This window comes from Gigantopelta aegis, chromosome 6, assembly GCF_016097555.1.
Source record: "Gigantopelta aegis isolate Gae_Host chromosome 6, Gae_host_genome, whole genome shotgun sequence".
Taxonomy (NCBI): Eukaryota; Metazoa; Mollusca; class Gastropoda; order Neomphalida; family Peltospiridae; genus Gigantopelta; species Gigantopelta aegis.
Window position 1 is genome coordinate 96,295,449 of NC_054704.1, and position 19,821 is coordinate 96,315,269.

The 19,821-nt window shown below is 35.7% G+C and overlaps 1 protein-coding gene across 3 annotated transcripts in view; it reads right to left on the reverse strand.

Moving 5' to 3' along the window:
- Nucleotides 1-3,942: 3,942 nt before the first annotated feature.
- Nucleotides 3,943-19,821, reverse strand: part of LOC121374096 (dynein intermediate chain 4, axonemal-like) — a 66,818-nt gene continuing 50,939 nt past the window's right edge. For all 3 annotated transcript variants that reach the window (XM_041501018.1, XM_041501017.1, XM_041501016.1), the window contains 8 exons: nucleotides 18,122-18,276; nucleotides 17,414-17,540; nucleotides 16,976-17,063; nucleotides 16,192-16,320; nucleotides 15,617-15,714; nucleotides 14,797-14,872; nucleotides 14,020-14,097; nucleotides 3,943-4,585 (listed from right to left, as the gene is read on the reverse strand). In XM_041501018.1, coding sequence (XP_041356952.1) covers nucleotides 4,508-4,585; nucleotides 14,020-14,097; nucleotides 14,797-14,872; nucleotides 15,617-15,714; nucleotides 16,192-16,320; nucleotides 16,976-17,063; nucleotides 17,414-17,540; nucleotides 18,122-18,276 — 829 coding nt within the window. In that variant the 3' untranslated portion in view covers nucleotides 3,943-4,507. The remainder of the gene's footprint in view (nucleotides 4,586-14,019; nucleotides 14,098-14,796; nucleotides 14,873-15,616; nucleotides 15,715-16,191; nucleotides 16,321-16,975; nucleotides 17,064-17,413; nucleotides 17,541-18,121; nucleotides 18,277-19,821) is intronic.

Sequence of the window (19,821 nt, forward strand, 5' to 3'; positions counted from 1 at the left end):
ATTTACAAAGCAGAAATCCTGGCTGGATGATTGAAAGAAGTGTGTTTCACGACATTGTATTACATAGGTTAACAGCCCCAGTACATAAAATGCATGATCAAAATGTTTGAAGGGATTCTATGCATAACATTATTATGTAAGACCTACAGTTAACCATCAAGTGCATAGCCAGTGATGAACGCCTCTCGTAACACAGAATTCGGAACATCCTAACGAATGTTGTCCCAGACGAACGTTGTGCTGTTCCTTGACAATATACCTACTCTCGTCAGTGGTCGCCATGGATCCTCTACATGCCTGTAACTTCCACTTTATCAATCAATCACTGTATTCCACAGATCTAACACTGACGGACTTCCATCTATTTTTTATCCCCCAAAAGGAGTTAGCTGGGGGCATTAAGCAACTAATAAAATGATGTCATTTCCGCTATTGAGGAGTTTTTGACCTTTAGGAAGAATCCTCCTTCATCAGATAGATCCAGAATTTCTGGCCTACTACCTTGAAAAATAACAGGTAGCTAAATCCATCCTAGTTAAGCGGATAACTTTTTGTTAATCCCTCGTACCATAGCCTCAACTGACATACTAGAAAATAACTCAGTGGGACTAACCGAAAAAATTACATTATGATCCATCACACCTTTGACCAAGCTTTCTTGGAAAGAACTATGTGAGATTGTTGCATCACACTGTGATCAAAATTTAGAATTGCCACATCGGTCAATGAAATTAATATTAATAAACCTGACTGCTCTGTGACGTACAAGTTAACTGTGGAAGCACGACTGCCATAGTAGTGTGTTTTGGGTTGTTTTGTTTTTTTTTCTTTTTCTTAAAGACATTTAAATCTCTTCTAAACCTTTTTTTTTAGGATATGTAAGAAAGAGAGTGCATTAGATACCATTTATCTTACAATTATTTAAAAATATATATCCAACTTGCTTTCAGCAGTTTGCTCATTACTTTTGAAGTACCGGTAGTCCATCATAACATAAATGGAATCTAACGACCACTCCTATATTCTATATATACTCTTCAAAAAAAGAAACGCAAAAGGGTGCAAATGGGTTATAACTCCGATTTTATGTTTCCTACCGGTTCATGCTTTGTGAATATAAGGTCATTGCATGTTCCAAACACATTCCCACGGTTACATTCGATAAAACGCAGCTACTGTAAAATAAAGTTTCAAAATGTGAATATTCGCAAAAACGCAGCCACGTGCAAACCATGTCACCACTGCACGTGCGTTGTCTGCACGTGCAACATGAACACCGACAGTATAAAAGTGCAGGGTGTTCGCTTGCCTGGCCTCTGTATCTGGCCGACAGTTGACAATCCAGGACATGCCACGTCTCAGTGAACCGCAGAGAAACAATGCCATCGGCCGACTAGACGCAGGCGAATCCAGAACGGCCGTTGCCAGGGCATTCCATGTGTCCCCAAGCACCATCTCCAGACTGTGGCACCGTTACCAGCAACATGGATCAACACGTGACCTCCCTAGATCCGGTCGACCACGGGTCACTACCCCCGTGCAGGACCGCTACATCCGGGTACGCCACCTTCGGGAACGATTGACTACTGCCACCTCCACAGCCGCAGCAATACCAGGTTTGCGCAGGATATCCGACCAGACCGTACGGAACCGCCTACGTGAGGTAGGAATTCGTGCCAGACGTCCAGTTCGAGGTGTCATCTTAACACCACAACACCGTCGACTCCGACTGCAGTGGTGCCAGATTCGTCGACAATGGCCTCAACTGCGATGGAGACAGGTGTGGTTCAGTGACGAGTCCCGATTTCTGCTCCGACGTCATGATGGAAGATGTCGCGTGTATAGGCGTCGTGGTGAACGTTATGCGGCAAACTGCGTGCAGGAAGTGGACAGATTCGGCGGGGGTAGTGTCATGGTGTGGGCAGCCATCTCACACACTGGCAGAACTGACCTGGTCCACGTGCAGGGCAACCTGAATGCACAGGGCTACATTGACCAGATCCTCCGGCCACACATCGTTCCAGTTATGGCCAACGCCAACGCAGTGTTCCAACATGACAACGCCAGGCCTCACACAGCACGTCTCACAACGGCTTTCCTACAGAACAACAACATTAATGTCCTTCCTTGGCCATCGATATCTCCGGATTTGAACCCAATTGAGCATCTATGGGACGAGTTGGACCGACGCCTCCGACAGCGACAACCACAGCCCCAGACCCTGCCCGAGCTGGCAGCAGCCTTGCAGGCCGAGTGGGCCACCATCCCCCGGGACGTCATCCGTACTCTGGTTGCTTCAATGGGCAGGCGGTGCCAGGCAGTTGTCAACACACGCGGAGGCCACACCCGGTATTGACTCCAGATGACCTTGACCTTGGTGGTGTGTCCTATCACTTACTCACAATGGACTAGAGTGAATTGTGAACAATCCTGCAACATTTGGTAATTATCGGACTCACCATTCAATAATTAAATCAATTCTCCAAATGTTACCACAATGTGGTTTTGCGTTTCTTTTGAAGAGTATATATACCATTCGACAGTAATACACAAAGTTCACGGTTAGTAACTGTACAACACAGGGAGAGATTTAGCTCAGTTGGTCGAGTGCTCACCTGAGATGCTTGGGTCAAGGATCAAACGACCACTCCTATATTCTATATATATATACCATTCGACAGTAATACACAAAGTTCACGGTCCGTAACTGTACAACACCGGGAGATTTAGCTCAATTGGTCGAGTGCTCACCTGAGATGCTTGGGTCAAGGATCAAACCTCATCAGTGGACTCATTCTCTTATTAGGTTTTCCCATCCCAACCATTGTTCCATGACTAGTATATCAAAGGTTGTGGTATATGCTGCCCTATTTATGGGAAAGTGCATATAAAAATATGCCTAGCTGCTAATGGAAAAATGTAACAGATTTCCTCTGATTATAATCAAAGCTGATTATAAAAAAAATCAATGTAGTGTCATCAAAGAAAACCAACTAACTATACAGCACAGTGAGGTGAAATGCTATCTTGTCCATGGAACAAGGGTGTGATGTAGCTCAGGGGAAGAGTCGGTCCTTGGGGTGTGATGTAGCTCAGGGGAAGAGTCAGTCCTTGGGGTGTGATGGGTCCGAAAATGGATCATCCTTCATGTATTTGGGGTTTGCATCATAAATGAGAACATCAAAGATCTTGGTATGTACTGTCCAGTCTATGAGAAAAATATCATAAAAGATACTACTGGTTTTTTTGGTAGGAGTAGCAGTAATGGGTTTCCTATATCTCTCAACCAAGTGTCAGAATAACTATATGTCAGACACCAAATAGCTATAGTTCAAAATGTACTAAAAAGTATCATTCAACAAATGAAGAGTTCCTTTCTAAAATGTGATATATGCCACTTTCCAAATTTTGGAGTTAACAGTGTTGTTATGCATCTCAGTACAACTCAACTAATTCAACATTCAGATTCCCATGAATGATGAAAATGAGGATGTTTTGTCCAATGTCATGAATTCCTGTCCACACCAAGATGCTACCAGCACCACATCGGTCACGTTCAGTGCATGAGGCGACGACATTGTACAATGTCAATGCCCAATGTGCTCAGACATGTTTCTGACAATTTTCAGATTTTCGCATATGGACCCCAAGCACCATTTAACAAGACAGTCACACATTTTATTTTGTATTGAAAATCTCCTGTAACTTATACTGACAAATGATGCCTCAATTAAATGCAGTGTCGGATTCTATTTTTTAAGTCACACATTTTCTTTTATTCCAGCACATTTACCAACTTGCTAAACGTTGTTGACAAACTAAATCATGTTGCAGCAAAATTACTTTTTTCTAAAAATCATGTACATGAATATATCACATTTTGGAAATGAACTCTTCAAATAATCATTTCCTTTCCACTGGAACAAAATCATGTCCAAAACATTTTCAAAAAATAAATTTTTATTGTCCCAGTTCTTGATTTGTCCAAAACATTTGTCCTAAAACATGTTGTGTTCAACATATAATACAATTTCAACTGCACAGTCAAATGATAGCTTGCCCAATGAATATAATCACCTTCAGATACTTCCTATAAATGTTGGAAAAGAGACAAAATAAATAACACAGTTAATAATACACAACAATAAACATAAACGTATGTCAACAAAAAGGCTGACAGAAACTCAGCACATCACAGCTAAGACATTTTAAATGTAGTTTTCATTTGGACGGAATGTACTTAACTCAAAATCCAGGTCTTACCGAGTCCGAGGTTTGATACCGAGTCCATGAACACAAAGGTCACAAGGTGTATGACCATGCATCAATAAGCAACCAAGTCTAATTTACATGTGGTTGATAGCAGCTTCCAAAGTGATCTCACACTAAATAATGGTGGTGGTCTGTTCCACCGGAGAATTCAATGGAGTCTTGACTACATGCAGTGTGTGAAAATTCAGGACCACGGTGTGTGTATAAACTCCTGTACATGTTTACGCTGCTAAAGCTACTGTTCTGTTGCTTCTGTAGTTGTCTCCAGCTGACTGGCCAGTGTTGACTTGATCACACGATTTAAAGCGGCCACCTAATGTACAATAGAAATAAAAAGAAAGATATAATGTATTAACTCTCAAAATCAAATTTAAAAATAAAGAGAAACAAAACACAACCCCACACCCTGAGACCGTTAAAGTGAAGGAGAAAGAAGAAGAGGTGTGGCTAGAAATTTATGAGTGGTGGATACCATTGGCATAGTAGGGGCACGGGGGCCAGTCCACCCTCAATCAAACCCTTTTTTGTTTTAAACTGTTACCCCCCACCTCCCAATATGGGTTGCCCACCCACCCTCCAATATAAAATACTGGCTATGCCATTGGTGGATACAGCATATCAAATGCATGTTAATGAGTTGTCTGGTGTGAGATTAAGACTTAATTATGCTGACATTGTACCACAAGTGATGGTCAGCAATACTATACTACTGGCAGCAACAGTGCTGTTGAAAACCTTTGAAGAACTGGGGCAATTTCCAGTCGGTGACATATAATCTGCTGTCGGTTGGGAGCGTCACCGATAGCACTTTTGTGCCGCTGGATAAAAATTACTGACATTAGTAAAGCTCCTCACTGATGGCAAAATATATAAACGTGTATGAACATTATCTGCCAGTATTTAACATGGTCGTTTGGGTCCTGGTTGGAGTTAATGGGTGTTTAGTTAGTACCACTTGAACGAACTAGTCGTGCGCGTACCCCGTATTGTTGTCTAATATACGTTCTCACTGCATTTTGCCTCCTCGCTTTCATGTTATACCGCCCCTTTTCACATTTGGCAGGCTCATTTGTTTTTCTAGGCCCCTCTTTATTTTTCGGCATCCTGTTATCATTTACAGCATCCAGCTCTGCTATTTAAAAATGCACACTTTTTATTACACTGTGCCCCATACCAGTATCTATTTATATATTTGATACACACAATAAAAGTTATATTTTATTTTAGCAAGAAAAACATTTAGTTTTTATCGTTTCGGCTATCTCCGACTAACAAAAAAACCTATTTGGCACCAAAGAAGTCACGTGATCAGAACAGTCATTCTATCTTTTGTGTCCACTAACTTGTCTGATATTGTATCCTCAATTGCAGATTTAATTGGGTCGTAACTAATGATTTTTACTTACTGTCATTTGTTTATTCAGCAATTCTTTATAATATATTAGAAACGTTTAATTATTATTATTATTATTTATTTTTTTTGGAGGGAGGGGGGGAATCACCACAAATAAAAACAACGGAAGTAGTAGTGTTCATTATTAAAATCATTTATCTTTGGTGCCAAATAATATATACACCGCCTTTACAAAAACGAAACTACTTTTTATCAGCTGATACTGTCAATGCTATTGATTCACTCGATGAAGATGGAAATAAAAAGAACTGGAAAATGTTATCCCACAGTAGGGGATCACTTAAAAAAATATCTTTATTATTTTTCAGATATCTTAAAATTTGTATTAAAATAATAATTTTAAAACTTTAATCGGTTTAGCAAAACGAATACTAGTGAATGTCAGACTGACACTCTGTTTTAACTGAACTATGTTGTAACTAACAGTGCACAAAAGATAATGCAGCTTGTACATCATACCAACTTTTCAGTACCAGATAACAAGGTGCAAAATAAGGGATAGGTATTTCCACAAAGTCTACCAAAACAACGGTATACGGTAACCAAACATTCACTTTTTTTTTGCTTTTCAGTGGGTTTTTTTTTTTTAGTAGTTTTTTTAAATGATGGGGTGGAAGGCTGTGTGAGAGAGAGAACTGCTAAAGCAATACATGTCCCCTACTGAGCCCCACAAATCTAAGTTCAAACGCCATAACACTTTCAAAAATGGATGCTGTGAATACATTCCCATCAAAGGCAAACTTCATCTGGCCATAGCTCTGTCAAAATTGGGTCAAACCCCACGAACGTTGTACACAATGTTTCAGCTCAATACCGTGAAGCATTGTGAAAAAAGTCCAAAAAACTATGTGGGACAGATGGAGACCAAACCTATAGTACCTTCCGGTCGGACCAGTACACGACTAAAAATAGCACAAGAAGAACTTATCTTTAATTGTCCGATCACAAGGATCCAATACTTATAACATTTATCATGACACTTATATGTACCTTTAATTGTCCGATCACATGGATCCAATACTTATAACATTTATCATGACACTTACATGTACCTTTAATTGTCCGATCACATGGATCCAATACTTATAACATTTATCATGACACTTACATGTACCTTTAATTGTCCGATCACATGGATCCAATACTTATAACATTTATCATGACACTTACATGTACCTTTAATTGTCTGAACACATGGATCCAATACTTATAACATTTATCATGACACTTACATGTACCTTTAATTGTCCGATCACATGGATCCAATACTTATAACATTTATCATGACACTTACAGTTAATTGTCCGATCACATGGATCCAATACTTATAACATTTATCATGACACTTACAGTTAATTGTCCGATCACATGGATCCAATACTTATAACATTTATCACGACACTTACAGTTAATTGTCCGATCACATGGATCCAATACTTATAACATTTATCATGACACTTACATGTACCTTTAATTGTCCGATCACATGGATCCAATACTTATAACATTTATCATGACACTTACAGTTAATTGTCCGATCACATGGATCCAATACTTATAACATTTATCATGACACTTACAGTTAATTGTCCGATCACATGGATCCAATACTTATAACATTTATCATGACACTTACAGTTAATTGTCCGATCACATGGATCCAATACTTATAACATTTATCACGACACTTACAGTTAATTGTCCGATCACATGGATCCAATACTTATAACATTTATCATGACACTTACATGTACCTTTAATTGTCCGATCACATGGATCCAATACTTATAACATTTATCATGACACTTACATGTACCTTTAATTGTCCGATCACATGGATCCAATACTTATAACATTTATCATGACACTTACATGTACCTTTAATTGTCCGATCACATGGATCCAATACTTTTAATTGTCCGAACACATGGATCCAATACTTATAACATTTATCATGACACTTACATGTACCTTTAATTGTCCGATCACATGGATCCAATACTTATAACATTTATCATGACACTTACATGTACCTTTAATTGTCCAAACACATGGATCCAATACTTATAACATTTATCATGACACTTACATGTACCTTTAATTGTCCGATCACAAGGATCCAATACTTATAACATTTATCATGACACTTACAGTTAATTGTCTGATCACATGGATCCAATACTTATAACATTTATCACGACACTTACAGTTAATTGTCCGATCACATGGATCCAATACTTATAACATTTATCACGACACTTACATGTACCTTTAATTGTCCGATCACATGGATCCAATACTTATAACATTTATCACGACACTTACATGTACCTTTAATTGTCCGATCACATGGATCCAATACTTATAACATTTATCACGACACTTACATGTACCTTTAATTGTCCGATCACATGGATCCAATACTTATAACATTTATCATGACACTTACATGTACCTTTAATTGTCCGATCACATGGATCCAATACTTATAACATTTATCATGACACTTACATGTACCTTTAATTGTCCGATCACATGGATCCAATACTTTTAATTGTCCGAACACATGGATCCAATACTTATAACATTTATCATGACACTTACATGTACCTTTAATTGTCCGATCACAAGGATCCAATACTTATAACATTTATCATGACACTTACATGTACCTTTAATTGTCCGATCACATGGATCCAATACTTATAACATTTATCATGACACTTACATGTACCTTTAATTGTCTGAACACATGGATCCAATACTTATAACATTTATCATGACACTTACATGTACCTTTAATTGTCCGATCACATGGATCCAATACTTATAACATTTATCATGACACTTACAGTTAATTGTCCGATCACATGGATCCAATACTTATAACATTTATCATGACACTTACAGTTAATTGTCCGATCACATGGATCCAATACTTATAACATTTATCACGACACTTACAGTTAATTGTCCGATCACATGGATCCAATACTTATAACATTTATCACGACACTTACAGTTAATTGTCCGATCACATGGATCCAATACTTATAACATTTATCACGACACTTACAGTTAATTGTCCGATCACATGGATCCAATACTTATAACATTTATCACGACACTTACATGTACCTTTAATTGTCCGATCACATGGATCCAATACTTATAACATTTATCATGACACTTACATGTACCTTTAATTGTCCGATCACATGGATCCAATACTTATAACATTTATCATGACACTTACATGTACCTTTAATTGTCCGATCACATGGATCCAATACTTTTAATTGTCCGAACACATGGATCCAATACTTATAACATTTATCATGACACTTACATGTACCTTTAATTGTCCGATCACATGGATCCAATACTTATAACATTTATCATGACACTTACATGTACCTTTAATTGTCCAAACACATGGATCCAATACTTATAACATTTATCATGACACTTACATGTACCTTTAATTGTCCGATCACAAGAATCCAATACTTATAACATTTATCATGACACTTACATGTACCTTTAATTGTCCGATCACATGGATCCAATACTTATAACATTTATCATGACACTTACATGTACCTTTAATTGTCTGAACACATGGATCCAATACTTATAACATTTATCATGACACTTACATGTACCTTTAATTGTCCGATCACAAGGATCCAATACTTATAACATTTATCATGACACTTACAGTTAATTGTCTGATCACATGGATCCAATACTTATAACATTTATCATGACACTTACATGTACCTTTAATTGTCCGATCACATGGATCCAATACTTATAACATTTATCATGACACTTACATGTACCTTTAATTGTCTGAACACATGGATCCAATACTTATAACATTTATCATGACACTTACATGTACCTTTAATTGTCCGATCACATGGATCCAATACTTATAACATTTATCATGACACTTACAGTTAATTGTCCGATCACATGGATCCAATACTTATAACATTTATCATGACACTTACAGTTAATTGTCCGATCACATGGATCCAATACTTATAACATTTATCACGACACTTACAGTTAATTGTCCGATCACATGGATCCAATACTTATAACATTTATCATGACACTTACATGTACCTTTAATTGTCCGATCACATGGATCCAATACTTATAACATTTATCATGACACTTACAGTTAATTGTCCGATCACATGGATCCAATACTTATAACATTTATCACGACACTTACAGTTAATTGTCCGATCACATGGATCCAATACTTATAACATTTATCATGACACTTACATGTACCTTTAATTGTCCGATCACATGGATCCAATACTTATAACATTTATCATGACACTTACATGTACCTTTAATTGTCTGAACACATGGATCCAATACTTATAACATTTATCATGACACTTACATGTACCTTTAATTGTCTGAACACATGGATCCAATACTTATAACATTTATCATGACACTTACAGTTAATTGTCTGATCACATGGATCCAATACTTATAACATTTATCATGACACTTACATGTACCTTTAATTGTCCGAACACATGGATCCAATACTTATAACATTTATCATGACACTTACATGTACCTTTAATTGTCCGATCACATGGATCCAATACTTATAACATTTATCATGACACTTACATGTACCTTTAATTGTCCAAACACATGGATCCAATACTTATAACATTTATCATGACACTTACATGTACCTTTAATTGTCCGATCACAAGAATCCAATACTTATAACATTTATCATGACACTTACATGTACCTTTAATTGTCCGATCACATGGATCCAATACTTATAACATTTATCATGACACTTACATGTACCTTTAATTGTCTGAACACATGGATCCAATACTTATAACATTTATCATGACACTTACATGTACCTTTAATTGTCCGATCACATGGATCCAATACTTATAACATTTATCATGACACTTACATGTACCTTTAATTGTCCTAACACATGGATCCAATACTTATAACATTTATCATGACACTTACATGTACCTTTAATTGTCCGATCACAAGGATCCAATACTTATAACATTTATCATGACACTTACATGTACCTTTAATTGTCCGATCACATGGATCCAATACTTATAACATTTATCATGACACTTACATGTACCTTTAATTGTCTGAACACATGGATCCAATACTTATAACATTTATCATGACACTTACATGTACCTTTAATTGTCTGAACACATGGATCCAATACTTATAACATTTATCATGACACTTACAGTTAATTGTCTGATCACATGGATCCAATACTTATAACATTTATCATGACACTTACATGTACCTTTAATTGTCCGATCACATGGATCCAATACTTATAACATTTATCATGACACTTACATGTACCTTTAATTGTCTGAACACATGGATCCAATACTTATAACATTTATAATGACACTTACATGTACCTTTAATTGTCCGATCACATGGATCCAATACTTATAACATTTATCATGACACTTACAGTTAATTGTCCGATCACATGGATCCAATACTTATAACATTTATCATGACACTTACAGTTAATTGTCCGATCACATGGATCCAATACTTATAACATTTATCACGACACTTACATGTACCTTTAATTGTCCGATCACATGGATCCAATACTTATAACATTTATCATGACACTTACATGTACCTTTAATTGTCCGATCACATGGATCCAATACTTATAACATTTATCATGACACTTACATGTACCTTTAATTGTCCGATCACATGGATCCAATACTTTTAATTGTCCGAACACATGGATCCAATACTTATAACATTTATCATGACACTTACATGTACCTTTAATTGTCCGATCACATGGATCCAATACTTATAACATTTATCATGACACTTACATGTACCTTTAATTGTCCAAACACATGGATCCAATACTTATAACATTTATCATGACACTTACATGTACCTTTAATTGTCCGATCACATGGATCCAATACTTATAACATTTATCATGACACTTACATGTACCTTTAATTGTCCGATCACATGGATCCAATACTTATAACATTTATCATGACACTTACATGTACCTTTAATTGTCTGAACACATGGATCCAATACTTATAACATTTATCATGACACTTACATGTACCTTTAATTGTCCGATCACATGGATCCAATACTTATAACATTTATCATGACACTTACAGTTAATTGTCTGATCACATGGATCCAATACTTATAACATTTATCATGACACTTACATGTACCTTTAATTGTCCGATCACATGGATCCAATACTTATAACATTTATCATGACACTTACAGTTAATTGTCCGATCACATGGATCCAATACTTATAACATTTATCATGACACTTACAGTTAATTGTCCGATCACATGGATCCAATACTTATAACATTTATCACGACACTTACATGTACCTTTAATTGTCCGATCACATGGATCCAATACTTATAACATTTATCATGACACTTACATGTACCTTTAATTGTCCGATCACATGGATCCAATACTTATAACATTTATCATGACACTTACATGTACCTTTAATTGTCCGATCACATGGATCCAATACTTTTAATTGTCCGAACACATGGATCCAATACTTATAACATTTATCATGACACTTACATGTACCTTTAATTGTCCGATCACATGGATCCAATACTTATAACATTTATCATGACACTTACATGTACCTTTAATTGTCCAAACACATGGATCCAATACTTATAACATTTATCATGACACTTACATGTACCTTTAATTGTCCGATCACAAGGATCCAATACTTATAACATTTATCATGACACTTACATGTACCTTTAATTGTCCGATCACATGGATCCAATACTTATAACATTTATCATGACACTTACATGTACCTTTAATTGTCTGAACACATGGATCCAATACTTATAACATTTATCATGACACTTACATGTACCTTTAATTGTCCGATCACAAGGATCCAATACTTATAACATTTATCATGACACTTACAGTTAATTGTCTGATCACATGGATCCAATACTTATAACATTTATCATGACACTTACATGTACCTTTAATTGTCCGATCACATGGATCCAATACTTATAACATTTATCATGACACTTACATGTACCTTTAATTGTCTGAACACATGGATCCAATACTTATAACATTTATCATGACACTTACATGTACCTTTAATTGTCCGATCACATGGATCCAATACTTATAACATTTATCATGACACTTACAGTTAATTGTCCGATCACATGGATCCAATACTTATAACATTTATCATGACACTTACAGTTAATTGTCCGATCACATGGATCCAATACTTATAACATTTATCATGACACTTACAGTTAATTGTCCGATCACATGGATCCAATACTTATAACATTTATCACGACACTTACAGTTAATTGTCCGATCACATGGATCCAATACTTATAACATTTATCATGACACTTACATGTACCTTTAATTGTCCGATCACATGGATCCAATACTTATAACATTTATCATGACACTTACAGTTAATTGTCCGATCACATGGATCCAATACTTTTAATTGTCCGAACACATGGATCCAATACTTATAACATTTATCATGACACTTACATGTACCTTTAATTGTCCGATCACATGGATCCAATACTTATAACATTTATCATGACACTTACATGTACCTTTAATTGTCTGAACACATGGATCCAATACTTATAACATTTATCATGACACTTACATGTACCTTTAATTGTCCGATCACAAGGATCCAATACTTATAACATTTATCATGACACTTACAGTTAATTGTCTGATCACATGGATCCAATACTTATAACATTTATCATGACACTTACATGTACCTTTAATTGTCCGATCACATGGATCCAATACTTATAACATTTATCATGACACTTACATGTACCTTTAATTGTCCGATCACATGGATCCAATACTTATAACATTTATCATGACACTTACAGTAAATTGTCCGATCACATGGATCCAATACTTATAACATTTATCATGACACTTACAGTTAATTGTCCGATCACATGGATCCAATACTTATAACAAAAACTGCTAAATATTTAAAAAAAACAAAGAGACCAAAAAAATCCCTGCTTTTATAATGCTTGAATGTTCAGACAATGTGTAAAAAGTAAGAAAACCCCCCCATTCCAAATGATGTCTGCAACTGCTTAAAGCTTCAGCTGTCTCTAAGGAATTGTTTCACAGAGGCAAAACATATTAAGAGTAACAGTTCTCTTTTCTCGTACCTGGTCTTCTGGTGGATTGGGCATACTGCTCAACTGGTACACGGTTACCTGCCCTTCACTGTCGCCCACTAAAATACACTGAAACAACAACAAAAATAATAATATTAACAGCCTCTATGAAAGTTATTTTTTCTTAGAAGAAGCATTGTAACTTTGTCAGAATAATTATTAAGACTTATTTTTATAAACATATCATTGGTGTTTTGATTTTTGTAGTAGAAGCTCAAAAAAGGGTTTTACATTGCTAAAACATTCAAGTTAATTTTAAGGGTTTTCCTGTGGAATTTCAATGGTCAGTGGAATTAAAAAAAAAAAAATCAACAAACATTAGCTAAGTATAGCCAAAAACATCCCCACAAATTGGTGGATCAATTGTAATTGAATGAAAAGACTCAACAATTTAACTGCAGGTCAGTTACTCACCAGGCTACAAATTCAATAGGATTCCATGCTTCTGCAAATCCCATATTTGGGATCAGAAGTGTAAGATATATACAGTGATCCCATTGACACTACTTGAATAGGATTCCATGCTTCTGCAAATCCCATATTTGGGATCAGAAGTGTAAGATATATACAGTGATCCCATTGACACTACTTGAATAGGATTCCATGCTTCTGCAAATCCCATATTTGGGATCAGAAGTGTAAGATATATACAGTGATCCCATTGACACTACTTTAATGGTCTGAGAATCATTTTCTTACAATATTAACATTTTAAACTTCTTGTGCTGTAGACTGCATCAATTAATAAATCCAATTTACTTCACTTACGTTTGAATTTTTGGCAAATACAACAGTGGTTTGTGTAGCTTCTGAGGTTGGATTGTTTATAATAACTGGATCTAACCTGTAAATAAATGAATAGATAAAAGTGTAAAATCGGTATGCAATATTACATATATTTGATATTCATTATAAAGGCTTGTCTTAATCTTTAACAAAAGAAAACCTGCTCAGACCTCGACATTGAAGTAAAGCTGTGACTTTCACTCCCCAACACTCCCATGACACTAGTTGAAGCAAAGTAATTTTTACCTCCCCTTAGCAGATCAAGTCTCGTGGTAATATTTTAAATGGCTCCCCATAGCATGTAATGCCTCATGATAATATTTTAAATGACTCCCCTTAGGATATCAAGTCTCAGGGTAATATCTTAAATGGTTCCCCATAGCATGTAATGTCTCGTGGTAATATTTTAAATGGCTCCCTATAATTTAAATTCCCCTCAATTTGTTAATGGCAATGTCTGACTACATACACTTCACTTGATCGAGCATATTGCAGTACATGTACCAGTATCACACTTGACCGTGACAGCTCAGTCGGGTGTCTCCATCAGTTTCATCCTATGGAGGTAACTCAAACTCAATATGATGTCACCTTTTTGTTCTTTTAGAATACTGGCTTCTGAGGTATTCCCCAAACCTTTCCTAAGCCACCTATCTCCATGTCCCCCCCCCCCCCCCCCCCCAATCCTGTGTACAAGGCACATACAAATAGATGATAACGAGGATTTATACCATTTCTATTAAACAAATTAAGATTCAAAGTGACCTGCAAAACACAAAAGATGCCAGCAGACAGAACTCACGTGCTAGTACTGAGATCCCAGACTTCCACGGCTCCGTTGTTGACACAGGCGAACACAGTCGAGGATTGCGGAGACCAGTCCACGTCATTGACAGGTTTCTAAAAACAACACACAGTTTTATACACTGTACAATTAGCTCATTTAGAATTAAAACGTCCGGACAAGTGTTTCTTAATGATTTGGACAGCTCCCCTCTTATCAATGGTTCAACTTTATCTTTAAATTTTCTTGTTCATGCAGTTATGAACCGAAATAACACTGTGCACTCTTTCTCATAACTCGGGTACACATGTGCTCTGTGTTTTTTCAGTTCGTAACTACATCAACTGTAAACAATGTAGGCTGTCAATTTGTACTGGAATCGTGGGGATCATGGCTGAACTGTTAACAAGAAATCGGACATAAAGGTTCAAACATGTCTGTCTCAGGATTGAAAGTTAACTTTAAAACTGTAATGGCGAACTGACCCGTATCAGATTTCACTAGCCCTTTAATAATTGCAATAAGTGTTTTTATTATCTAACATATTTTGAATAAATACCAGTTTTTGCTGTCTTGTTTGCACGTGTACTCACCGTGGAAGAAAAGAAACTGAGGATGGGTTTCTGCTGATCTTGGTGCCACAGCCGCACACTCCAGTCAGCACTACAGCTGAGGAAGATATCTTTGATGTACGGTGACCAGTGGATTTTATAGACTGGACCCTGACACAAACACACAAACAGAGGTACGTTAATCGGCTGTATAAATAGCATGATACTGAACACTGTATACAACACCTAACTTACTTCACATCCAATGTACACCACAACAAAACTGTAGCATACTTATGAAATACTAGAAGGTACATATACATATAGTGACTCTACTTAATATTTTAATACAAGAGTTAAGACACTAGGCAAATCAGAAACATTTAGTTGAAAATGCAGAACAGTGCACAGACCACATTTTACTTAAAACAAATGGAAGGTGGAGAAAAAAATTAATGTCTTGTGCTTCAAACAATTTCAATTTTATGTACACACCACTGGTTCATATCAACCATAAAAGGTATAAGCACTGTGCATGTATTCTTGTACAGGATATCAAACAAAACATTTACGTGGTTATCTCCACTTTCAACAATTTTAGACATACCATGTTTTGTAAAACATTCTTCAATTTACATCACTAAATGCATCCATCAGACCAATTTTTCACAGCATATATACACACCAAAGTGGAATTAAGATAAATCCTTTTCACATTTTTGTTTTGGTTTAGGACAACCTTTAAAAAAATAAAATAAATAAAATTAACTTTTGAAAGCGAACCTCTAGATAAGACAGAACCACAGTGTGTGCTGCATGTACTCACTGTGTGGCCTGAATAGGTCTCCAGATATTGCTCGTTGTACGAACACGAACACTTGTGGATCTGTCCATCTTCTGTACCAGCTAAATAACTACAAACAAGCAGATTCATTTAAGCTACTAACCCTTAATTATCAAGCATTATAAAATAGTTTAATACATGTCAACATAATATCTTGTACAATAATGCTAGGCTCACAACTAAAACAAATGAAACATGGCACTTGCAACTATGATAATGTAAATTGCATTTAGAGTAATGTTTATAACATCATAACTTTTAGTTTTTTAGTATTAAAAGAATAATTAACTTTTCTTCTTAAATATATGAAAGTATGTTTTATCATAAGAGATATTCAGCCTTAAACGTGCTACATTTCATCATATATAGCTAAATTCTCTACCTGTAAATGGGGCAAGAATCAAATGGTGTAAAACTCACACATTGGAATCTCTTGAGTAAAAGTCGAAACACAGCCCACCAGCGTTTCTTGAGATAAATGCTTCTGTTTTCTTTTCTTTGGCCTTGCCTCCCATTTTCATTGGCACTCTTTTCAGTCTCATCAGTTCTGAGTTTGTCAAACAGAATGTTTATCAATATAAACTTGTTGATGCATATATGCATGCATATTTTTTAAAGAATACTTTTTCAAACATTAACAGTACATATTAAAACTAAAATTAAAACTAGTATTATTTTAGTTTTTGGAAAAGAAAAGAAACTCATTATTTATTTTTTTGAAAATAAAATAAAAGTTAACATCATGTATAAACTTTAAGCTATTATTTTAATTTTTATAATACCCTCTAATCTGGACACCCATGGAACATAGTAAAAAGTCTGGTTTAAGGGGTACCCAGTTTAGACAGTTTCTGTTCTGTACTGGTATTTAAAAAGTAACCATAAAAAACTACCGGTTTTGAGGGAATTTCAGTTTACTGAGAATCTGGTTTTGAGGGAATTATGGTTTACCGAGGATTAGGTTTTGAGGCAAGTCCAGTTTACTGAGAATCTGGTTTTGAGGGAATTCCAGTTTACTGAGGATCGGGTTTTGAGGGAATTCCAGTTTACTGAGGATCGGGTTTTGAGGGAATTCCAGTTTACTCAGGATCGGGTTTTGAGGGGTTTCACTGTACATGACAAACTTACCATAGCTCTCAAAACCTTTCCTTATTGACCACTGTGTAATTTTCCCATCTGTCGAGACTGAAACGACGACCTCAGTTTTCTCCTCCCCACTCCCTCGCTCCTTTTCAATCCACTGCACCTGCCAGACTGGTGCTGTGTGCTTTCCGGGGTTCCCACTGTATAATAACAATAACAACCTTCAGAGAGTACAGCTAAAGCAATACATGCCACCTACTGGGCTTCTACATGTATGTTCAAGGGCCATAACTGTCAAACTAAATAAATTTCTTTTTCTGACAGAGTTATGGCCGTTGACAATATTCCCATGAAAGTCATCAAAGATTTAACAATAACACCATTCTTGGTGAGAGAGCCATCAAGGTATTGCACTCCAATTAAAACAAAGGACCCAGAATTTGCAACTGGTTACAATCAACACCTATGTACGGAGCTCTGTTGGGTCGAGTGTCCTAGTCCGAAGCAAGAGGCTTTTGTGCAATACAAACTGCTTGAAATAGCATAAAATATACTGAAATAATCTATAAATGTATTTATTGTTGACTGTTCAATGTAGTGTATCCAATAAATAATAAAGGATTTTAAAATTAACATAAGGGATCCACCTTTTTTGTTAACAAGTGGGAGTGAGTAGAACAGCTATATGTACTGGTTATCTCTAGAGCCAGTAGAGGTCAAATTTCATCCAATCAACGATGACGTTATTTAATCTCTTTGTCTAAACATGTGCTTGCCCAGGGTGTCAAACGCTTCAACAGTGCCATCTTTTATTAATTTTCAGGACACAGTACTAAATACTCATACTTTTTATACATATATGGGAATTAAAATTCATAACTTTTATTCCCTTTTTCATATTGTTTATTCCATTATGTAAAATATATACAATTTGGGTTGTTTTTTTCACTGATGTGATAAAAAAAAATTGTTTCATGTTTTCATGTTTATCGTTTCGCATTCATAATTCAAGATAAAACTATACAAACGTCAATATGATTAAAAAAAAAAAACTACCCGTATATGGCAAATATCGTCTTTTAAATGTTCTTTTTTATTTTCCTTTCTTTCCCCCCCACCCCTCCCCCCCCCCCCGATAATGATGACATAAGTGGGACCGATTGACAATTTTATTTTCCCCCAATCCTGCTCACAAGTCTAATGTACTTCTTTCAAATAAAGACATTTTAAAAAAAGAAAAAATCCTTATTCATTACTACAAATGCATCTGAAGAGCAGATGGTCTATAATAATTATCTCATAGTACATGTACCATTATTATCTAGACACAGTTTTCAATGACATCGTTCAGGGATAAAAAAAACCCCAATATATTCAATTTGGGGTAAACTGCAAGGTAATAATCTTACAAGTTGTCTACAATTGGTTCATCCTTGGTATTCCTGACATTGTATATTGCAACTCCACCATCGTCTAAACATGTGCTTGCCCAGGGTGTCAAACGCTTCAACAGTGCCATCTTTTATTAATTTTCAGGACACAGTACTAAATACTCGTACTTTTTATACATATATGGGAATTAAAATTCATAACTTTTATTCCCTTTTTTATATTGTTTATTCCATTATGTAAAATATATACAATTTGGGTTGTTTTTTTCACTGATGTGATAAAAAAAAATTGTTTCATGTTTTCATGTTTATCGTTTCGCATTCATAATTCAAGATAAAACTATACAAACGTCA